Genomic DNA, 9,978 nt, shown 5'->3' with positions numbered 1-9,978 from the left:
GGTACCTGAGGCCTATGATTTGATTCTCACTCATCTCTTAAAAAAAGATGAGTGTGTGTGGCAGTGGCCATAAAGATGGCATAAACTTCAGAAAGAAATAAGGAAATAAGGGCGCCTAGGTGGCTCAGTCGGTGAAGTATATGCCTTCGGCTCGAGTCATGATCTCAGGGTCCTGGGATCGAGCCCTGAGTCGGGCTCCCTGCTTAGCGGGGAGTCTGCTTCTCCCTCTCCCTCTGCCCCTCCCCCTTCTCATGCTCTCTTTCTCTCAAATAAATAAAATCTTAAAAAAAAAAGAAATAAGGGCTGGTTTGCCTCAGTGCAGGGAGGGGAAAAGACCATAAAACACAATCAGACTTGAAAATACATTATTGAAAAGTCCAAATTGTAAAATTCACTACCGGCAATTATTACAACATAAAAAAAAAAAAATAGGCATTTTTAACAAAAAGTTTGACATTCAAAAAGTGAAAATAAAAAAAGAGGGCATGATTTATAAATACATAAATATCCATGCACACTTTTACAATGATAGCTACTGGAAGAATGAGACCTTTTAAAACTCCAAACTAGACAAGATTGTCATTCCAACTGCCTCTTTCCTACATGTTGGAAATACCAGGAATCTTAAGAGAGCTGCTGTGGTCCATGTCACATTCATCCCAGCCTCCTTCCTAAGCCTGTAGCTGATGCTGGAAATGTGATGAATCTTCTGCCTCAGCTTTGATGCTGGGGAAAAAAAAAAAAAAAAGTTATTTAGCCATGTAGTCCAGCAAATCTAATTTATAAATTAAAATACAGCATGAAGGGTGCCTGGGTGGCTCAGTCAATTAAGTTTCTGCCTTCCACTAAGGTCATGGTGCTGGAGTCCCAGGACTGAGTCCTACATTGGGCTCCCTGCTCAGTGGGGAGTCTGCTTCTTCCTGTCCCTCTGCCTCTCCCCCGGCTTGTGTGCTCTCTCTCGCTCTCTCAAATAAATAAAATCTTTTACAAAATAAAATACAGCAGTAATACAATATTTATCTACCTAGATGGAAAGTAGACTCAAATTATTATTTTAGTACATACAGAAAATTCAACAAAACATTGAACATACCATCTATTTGGGACCTAGAGCCTAATTTTTTTGTCTTGACACCTGTGATCTATAAATGCTGACAATTTAAAGTGATAACAGAAACACCTGAAATATAACTTTCTTCATGGCATGCTCTTCAGTGAAGGGTTCTAAAAGCAGAATCACACACTCTTCTAAATTAAAATCAGTTGAATTCAGGTAGTAATTCACAAGATTTCACATTGACTCAGGATATTTAGGAGATGTGAAGGTTATGTATTCCTGGATTTCACACTATTAGAAACTGTAAATGCATGTCTTCAAATAGTGGCGAACTGAAGCAGATATATTCTTTCTGGGTGCTCTCTAGCACCTTTGGTAAATTTAAACTTAGCTTTAGACAACTTTTAAGCTGGGTGCGAAGAAATCATGTTGGCTGTCACCTTGTATTTGAATGGATTTCCTTAACATTTAGCAGTGCAAGTGAATCAATCTGAGAGTCTTTTTAGTAATAAGAGTTTTCAAGGTATGACCTATTTCCTAGCTAAGCCTGTCACTCCAGTCTTTTTAAGCAATGAAACAGCAAAATTCCTCAGGAAAAGCAAAATATAACAAGTCTTTCCCCTTTTGGGAGAATGCAGTATCACCTAAAGAAACCATCATTACTCCAAAGGAAAAGAAAATCCCCTAAGCCATCTTTCCAATTTCCCATAGAACAGACCAAGACTACGGCAGCCGAGAAGCTGCCACAGCTCGGGCTGCTGCAAGTATGGTCTTTGACACAAGGTGTTGGCATGTGATTTATTCATCCTGAGCACCGGCCAACAGTCTGGCGTGGGGGGTCAGAATCAGCTTTTCTGGCTTTTTCTCTTTCTAGTGGATAAAGGGGAAAAGGTAGCTCCATTCATCTGACAGGCTGAATTTGTTTTAATACTTCCAAATACCTGCCGCTTTAAAATCACATCTCCTTTCACCACAGGAGTGGCTTTTCCATTACCTTAGAGCTTGCCAAGATTGGACATAATGCACAGAAAAGCACTTCTTCAAAGGCAAGTATGCTTGTTTTCCTACCTTCTCGTTCACATTTCAAATCCAGTCACCTTCCGTACTGCCATTTTCCTTCTTGGATAAAAATGTTCTCAGGAATAATGGGCCAAGAAATTAAGTTGACAAATTCTTTCTGTGAGCCAATAATGATAGCTTCCTAGTTAATCACTCCTCTTTCTCCTTAAGACAATGGCTTGGAAATATTACCTCTGACAGTGCTAGTAATGACACCCTTCCTGAGTGAGCTGCTGCCCTTTGTAAATTACTGCTCGCTAATGGATAAAGCTGGTCTGCCACAAAGGCTGCTAGTAGCTGCCTAGGGATGACTGTTAGATAACTGAGATTGTTTGCTCAGTATATTTGTATTTGAATCCGAAGAAAAATCATACACTGCAACTGTGTGATAAATACCACCTGTCAGAGAACAATGCTCATTTCTTTTCTCAGACCAAAAAAATAAGAGTTGGATAGACCACAGAGATGTATCTGCCTCAAAACTGCAGTATATAATTTTTTTAAATCTTACTTTATTTTTTTTAAAGATTTTATTTATTTATTTGAGAGACAGAGAAAGAGAGAGAATGAGCATGGGGAGGGGCAGAGGGGGAGAGAAAAGCAGACTCCCCACCAAGCAGGGAGCCCAATACAGGGCTCGATCCCAGGACCCTGAGATCATGACCTGAGCCAAAGGCGGACACTTAACCGACTGAGCCAGCCAGGCACCCCTTAAATCTTACTCTAAAGAAATTATGTCCTAAGTTACCTTCACTGTCCAGTCTCAAGATGCCAACAATGCCAGGTGATTCATTTCTACTTGCTAGGTAGCTTTAAAACCCACCTAAACTCTAATTTTAGAGCTCAGGATCTATTCTAGGCAGAACTACGACACTTTCAGGTGCATGGCTCAATATCAAGGGTTGGTTTGTTTGTTTTTTTTTGGTATGTAGCCTAGCAATGTTGCTTAATGTTTGCCAGCCTCTATTACACGCAAAAACTTCAGGCAAGAGACAAAAGAACTGCTGGGAAGTCCCCATGACTCTTTCCAGTGGCTTCCCAGGGTGGCCTTCAATAGAGAAGGGACAGCCTTCAACACCACCCAAGTCTGTCATAGCACACACATCAGAAGAGTCCTTCTCAGGATCGAAGTATCTAGAAGTCTTAAAAACTGGCAAAACTCTACATACCCTTTAAGGATCTCACTTCTCAGGATTAACTAAGTTTCATTTTCAGTGGTATCAATAGTCTAAAACTTGGCTACTAAGAAGACTTACGTTTTATTTAAAGGAAGCCGAAACACACATAATCCGAAAGTGCTCTAGAAGTAGAGGCTCCCCGCAGGCTTCTTCCAGGTAGCTAGGTGAGTATGACTAGTCTGATGGCAGAGCTGCTTTCAGGGATACCAGGTTTGTGCCTGAGGACTCTTCTCTGGAGGCTGACACTGGGCAATGACAGTGTCAGAAATGAACATCCCAGGACAGAGGACTCCTATACTGTGGAGGTTCAAGACCCCTTCACAGTATTAACAGATTAGAGAAACACCCTGGCCCAACACACACATGTAGTTCTTCACACTGGTCTATGGACATGCTTATCAATTACAAAAGCTCCTTAGTTTCCCTTGGTCTGTGACCCAAACATCATGAAGGGTTCTGATCTCTAATAGTCCAGAAGACTATGACTACATATAAGACAGAGAAGTATAGGGGCACCTGGGTGGCTCAGTCGGCTAAGCATCTGCCTTCAGTTCAGGTCATGATCTCAGGGTCCTGGGATCGAGCTCCACATTGGGCTCCCTGCTTCTCCCTCACCCTCTGCCCCTCCCTCTTGCTCATTCTCTCTCTCACACAAATAAATAAAAATCTTAAAAAAAAAAAAAAAGAAGTATAACAAAATTGACTTGAAAAAAGTTTTAAGGATGGCAAAATACCTCTTGGGAGTAAAAAGGAAGGAAAGAATCTGCCACACGCAGTTAGGAAGTAAAAGCTGATCCTACTCCTGCCTAGGGTGCACTCAGGCAGCCAGCAACTATCTAGCTGCCCCATGACTGAGCCCCAGGAACCTCACCACTATGGGACACTGATGAAGTGCCCAGAGATTTTTTTTTAAAGTATTATATGAGACAATCCAAAAAGTCACAAACTTCCAATTTCTGACCCCAGATTCAGATTTTAAAAGAGTATTTTTTTTAGCAAAACTATTTGAAATCAAGTGGGGTGTGCTGTTTGAGACTGAAGTACTTTCTGGGAAGCTGAGGTTTTGATTAGTTCCTTGATACCCACACAGAAGGGAACCTCTTTATATGCCCTGCCTCCCAAAACAAAACCCAACAAGGATGAGGTAAGGGCTTACCTATGTTTCTGAGAATAGAAATAAAACGGACTTGCAGCCTTTTACTCTATTGCTTTCGTCAATTTTGTAAGCATTTTCTAAGCTGCTCTTAGGTAAGCCTATACTAGGTTTTGGAGACAGAAGGACTAAAACTTTAGGCACCATCTCTTCCCTCGAAAAGCTTACAATCTTCTAAAATAGACCTGGTAGAGTGCCGAAGAAACAAACTTTGGGAGAGAGGAAGCAATTAATTTTGCTGCCTGAAAAGGCCCAGGCAAATGAGAAAAAGCATGTCTTGGGGTGCCTGGGTGGCTCATTCGGTTAAGTGTCGGACTTCAGCTCAGCTTCATGATCTCAGAGTCAGGGGATGGAGCCCCACATCGGGCTCCACACTCAACAGGGAGTCTGCTGGAGATTCTCTTCTCCCTCTCCCTCTGCCCTCCCCTACTCCCACTGCCCCACTAGTGCTGCTCTCTAAAATAAATACATCTTAAAAAAAAAAAAAAAGAAGCATGTCTTAGGGGATTCTGAAGAACAACTGGGATGCCCAGCCCATCATCTGAGCTTCTTTCTCCCACACTCTCCAGGGCCCTAGCACAAGGACCCAGATACAAGGCTCCCCAGGCAATAGCTCACCATGTAAAGTCTGCAACCTCGTATCAGACTAAGCCCTACAGAGTTGACACCTGTGATCTATAAATGCTGACAATTTAAAGTGATAACAGAACAGCTATATGTGGGTATTATTCCATCTACATTTCCATCAGCAAGTCAGATGGGCCAAACCAGTCTGGTTAGACCTTCACCCATTGGGGTAAAGATGAGTTAATGTTACCAACAAGATTTTTTAATAAGTGGAAAGCTGTAGCATTCTAGCCAACATTTTCTTAAAAATTAAGCAAAAAGCTCAAAACTTCATAAAGGAAGTTTAGAGGTTAAATTTATGAATTACTCCACCAACAATGTGTAATTTAGTTGTTATCTAGTTATGAAAAGGCTTATACCAATTACAGAGAAATGAAAGTGAAAAGGCACTTAAGTGTCCACAGATAAATGAATGGATAAAGAAGATGTGCTGTTATACATAATGGAATACTACTCAGCGATAAAAAAAAAAAAAAGATCTTGACATTTGCTACATGGTTGGGCCTAGAGTGCATTACACTAAGTGAAATAAGACAGATGAATTTCACTTATTATGTGGAATCTAAAAAAAACAACAAACAAAACCAGGTTCATAGATTCAGGAAACACTGTTGGTTACCAGGTAGGGGGTGGGTCACAGAGGTGAAGGGCATTTAAGACGTCCAAACTTCCAATTATAAAATAAACTAAGTCATAAGGATGTGATGTACAGCACAGAGAATACAGTCAGTAATACTGTGACAGCCTTGTATGGTGAATGATGGATAACTAGATAATAAGTAGAGATTATTTTGTAATGTATAAAAACATTATGATGTACACCTGAAACGAATAGGATATTGTATGTCAATTATACTTCAGTAACAAATTAAAAAAAATTTTTTTAAAGATTTTATTTGACAGAGAGAGAGAGAGCACAAGCAGAGGGAGTGGCAGGCAGAGGGAGAAGCAGGCTTCCCGCCGTGCAAGAAGCCCGATGTGGGACTCGATCCCAGGACACTGGGATCATGACCTGAGCCGAAGGCAGACGCTTAACGACTGAGCCACCCAGGCGTCCTAAATTTTTAAACATTTTTAATGAGGGGCGCCTGGGTGGCTCAGTCGTTGGGCGTCTGCCTTCGGCTCTGGTCATGGTCCCAGGATCCTGGGATCGAGTCTCGAGACGGGTTCCCTGCTCGGCAGGGAGCCTGCAGGGAGCCTGCTTTTCCCCCTCCCACTCCCCCTGCTTGTGTTCCCTCTCTCGCTCGCTCTCTCTGTCAAATAAATAAATTTAAAAAAAAATCTTAAAAAAAAATTTTTTTAATCAAAGGGCTTAGATCCTTGGGGAGTAAACAATATACTCTAACACATCAACATAAAAGCAGGGGCCATTAATGCTATACCATTTCAAATGCACTTAGAAACCCTGTTTACCTTTTTCATTAATTCACTCCTGGTAGTAAACTGTGGCAGGTCTTCCACTTCAATCCCATCAGCCATTTCCATCACTTTGTCTAAAAGGTCTTTGTTGTAACTGCACAATAAAAAGTAGTAAGATAAAAACCGTGGAGAAATTGTCACTATGGGTTAATGAGAAATTGCAAGTAGCCCAACTCAGCATTCTGATGTGATACTACAGGGGAAATGGACACATGCTCAGCGGGAGGTTAGGAAACGTTCTTCTGGCTTGTGGATTCAGAAGCGACTGTAGGAATGCAAATAGAGCAGGCGTTTCAAGATTTACAAAACAAAAAAGATTTACAAAAATAGAGGCACTGTACATCTGGCAGTACATATTCATGGATACAGTATGAGGACCAAAATGTTTTATTTTTTAAACACACGGAATGTTGGTCTAATGTAAATAACATCATTTGTTCATTTTTCCAATTTTCTGACATTTTCCTAGTCTTGGAGCCCATTAACCAGGATTTCTCAGGGGCACCCAGAAAACAGAGGAAAAGCCTTTGGCACTGCTCCTCCAAATCCTGCTCTAACAACCCCAACAAACCAAGTGGCTAAGGGCTGGCGGAAGCATATGACTAGAGTCAGAGAGCCAAAACCGGCACAGAAACCAGGACTAAGACAAGTCATCTTACTATCCTAGCACAATTTCAAGACACTAAAATAAAAGGATGTGGGAGCTTCAAGATTTGACACCTTCTTCATTGAGGAGTACAAGGGGTGCCTTATCCAGCACTTCAACAACAGCCCCTTGAAGTCATCTGTTATTTTCCTAACAGGAAAGGCAGAGAGGCAAAAGAGTCCAGCAGACTGGGGAGTGGGGAGAAAAAGCCAAAGGCCACAGATCACATCCTGCCATAAATGGTAAAATCCACAATCCTGCCAGAAGACATATGGCCCTCTCTCAGCTCCTTCATATGTAAAATGGGGATCTCAGTTTCTGTGTCTGCACGTTTGCCATGTGGGTGGAGGGAGCCAAGACACTTACAATGTACTCCGCAAAGGGGATGGTTTAAACCAATAGTATTAATACAGATGACAATGGCATTTTAGCGCCCACCATAGATTGAGCTCTTGCTAAATAGCCTGTGCTGGGTGCATTTTTTTTTTTTCTTTTTTTTGCTCTTTAATATTGTAGTCTTCACAACTCATTTTCCAAATGAGGAAATTGAGGCTCTGAGAGGTTAAATGTCTTTCCAAGGAGCTGGCTAGCGTGGGAATCAGCCATAGGCCGGGCCAGTGCGGCGGGAGGTTGGGGGCGGGGTCAGCACTGGGCAGGGGTCGGCCCTAGGGGAGGGCTGCGGGCCTGAAGGCAGGGGACAGGGTCAGCCAGCCCGCAGGGGTCCGCACCTGCAACCCAGGAAGAGGTGGTTGGCCCACACCATGGAGAGGGACAGCAGCTGGTCCAGGCGGCCACCGCCATCGGGCGGGTCGCGGTAGTCGGGCAAGTGGCGCAGAATGAATTCCATGCGAGCCTTCCATTGCTTCTCGCTCTCCGAGTAGGAGCGGAACTGCTCCGCGAAGTCGGCCGCCTGCCGCACCCCCGAAACTAGCTCCTCCACCGCGGCGGCCGCCTCGCCACCCACCATGGCGCCCTCCGCCGCCGAGGGCCGCACCCGCCCGCCGCCTTCCCGACTCGCACCGCGCCACGTCCTGGCGGCTAGAGGGCCCCCTGCGGCGCGCGACTGCTCCGGAGGACCGACCTGGAGCGCCCTCGCCGGGAGCGGCGGCCTCACCGGCTCGGGCCCCTCAGACTTCCACAGCCTGCTGCGCCTGGCGTGCGTCTACGCGGGGGCCGCTGAGGCCATTCTCAGTCGACCCCGCGGGGAACCGGTAGGGAAACGGAGGCCCCCAAGCACAAAGACGGAGTGCCCCTCTCCCATTCGGCAGCTGGGTGCCAGCCAGAGCTGTGCTGTGTCCTTGCCCTGGGGGCTCCCCGGGCCCCTGGCCGCACACGGATGCCCTCAGTTCTGAGGGCTTTATATGTGTAGCTGCTCCGGGTCTGTCTTTGATTAATTCCCAGTTGTGGCCCGCCTTCCTGGAGCTAGCCATCCGTCCAATTAAATACCTGCCAGGCTTTTTGCTAGATGCTGGGGATGCAAGAGAGCAAACTCAGATCCCTGGACTAATGAACTTTGCCGTCTACTGGGGGAGGCAAACATTGGTGAAAGAATTGCTTGAGTGAAAAATTTCAGCGTTGGCAGATGTTAATGAGAGGCCCAGAGTGTTAGGAGCATGAACAAGCAAGGGACCTGATCCAGACTTGGAGATCAGGGAAATGATGCTGGAGAGCCGAGGGATGAATAGGAGTTAACCACTTAAAGAGACATGGGCCATGGCAAGACACAGCCTGGCCTGGTAAGAGAACACCAAGATCTGTGGGACAGGGTCCTAGAGCGGAGGAGATGAGGCTGCAAAGATCAGCAAGAATAGTAGGCCATGGTAGGGACTGTGGTCTAGATCCTAAGAAGAATGCGTCTGAAGGATTTTAACCAGAGCAGAGACACCCCTGTTTCCAAAAGATGTTGAAAGGAGCCAGAATAGATGTGTCCACATGAGATGAGCAAGTGAGACTGGCATAACTCTGCTGTCCATTCAAGGGACAGGGAGCAGATCCACAGAGAGAAGAGCTTACTTGTAAGTGGTGAATTTCCCATCCCTGGAAGCATTCAAGTGTAGTACTTGGGAAATCACTTGAGCCCCCATCAGCCTTGAGAGATTATTGACCTAAGATGATGCCCCTTCATCCCTCATCACTTGTGGGGAGAGGTATAGAGCCTGGCCTAGAGTTCATGATCCAGGTCTCCAGCGTAGTATATTGTGAATAGGATCCAGGGACAGAGCCAACTGCGCTGTCTGCTGCTTCTGCAGCTTCTGATGGGATGTCAGGACCCCAGCAGACAGAAACCCCATCCAAAATGGAAATACCAGGCAGTATAATGAGAAGACTGTGCCTGCAGGCCCAGCACCAGGCTCACTGAAGTCCCATTACGGTTAACAATAAGGAGGCGTGCCACTCTCACCCTGGCAAGCAAGGAGAATGTGAACAGTCACAGCTTCTCCACAGCAGTCAGGAATAGGTGCCCACAGCTGGGGCTCTCAAAATTGAGTGCAGATCACACTCCTTGAGGGACTTGTTGAAATAGCAATTCCCGGGCCTATCACTGGATGCTCAGAATCAAGGTTCCAAATATTCCATCTGCCACTGACCAAACTTTGAAAATCATGGATGAGGCTTCTCTGAACCAAATTCTTGGTCACCTGCTGTACAGTTGAGAAACTGGCCCCGAAATAGGAAACCAGGCTTTGTTATCAGCAGCTGTAGCTGCACAGCTAACTTGGCCAATGGGGTGGGAAAAAGCTAGGGGTCATCCAGCAACGAGCTTATTTACCTACATACAAATATATTCAAACATGCATGCAAGGTATAAGAACCTAAAAGTGCACAAATAGGTATTATT

The 9,978-nt window shown here is 44.8% G+C and overlaps 1 protein-coding gene across 1 annotated transcript; it reads right to left on the bottom strand.

Moving 5' to 3' along the window:
* Nucleotides 1–348: 348 nt before the first annotated feature.
* Nucleotides 349–8,181, bottom strand: CDKN2AIPNL (CDKN2A interacting protein N-terminal like). Its single transcript, XM_036123944.2, has 3 exons — nt 7,868–8,181; nt 6,488–6,587; nt 349–726 (listed from the first exon to the last, which is right to left on the bottom strand). The coding sequence occupies exons 1-3, from the start codon at nt 8,104–8,106 to the stop codon at nt 715–717; spliced, it is 351 nt and encodes a 116-aa protein (XP_035979837.1). The 5' UTR covers nt 8,107–8,181; the 3' UTR covers nt 349–714.
* Between the last annotated feature and the right edge of the window lie 1,797 nt (nt 8,182–9,978).

The sequence above is a fragment of the Halichoerus grypus genome, chromosome 2 (genome assembly GCF_964656455.1).
Source record: "Halichoerus grypus chromosome 2, mHalGry1.hap1.1, whole genome shotgun sequence".
Classification (NCBI taxonomy): domain Eukaryota; kingdom Metazoa; phylum Chordata; class Mammalia; order Carnivora; family Phocidae; genus Halichoerus; species Halichoerus grypus.
The sequence above is the reverse complement of the archived record's forward strand: the minus strand, read 5'-3'. Positions and strand labels throughout refer to the sequence as shown.

Excerpts from the sequence above, each read along its gene's own strand:
- CDKN2AIPNL (XM_036123944.2), bottom strand. The coding sequence starts at position 8,106 with ATGGTGGGTGGCGAGGCGGCCGCCGCGGTGGAGGAGCTAGTTTCGGGG. Across the intron at positions 6,588-7,867 it reads CACCTCTTCCTGGGTTGCAG|TTACAACAAAGACCTTTTAG; the intron begins GTGCGGACCCCT and ends TTTATTGTGCAG.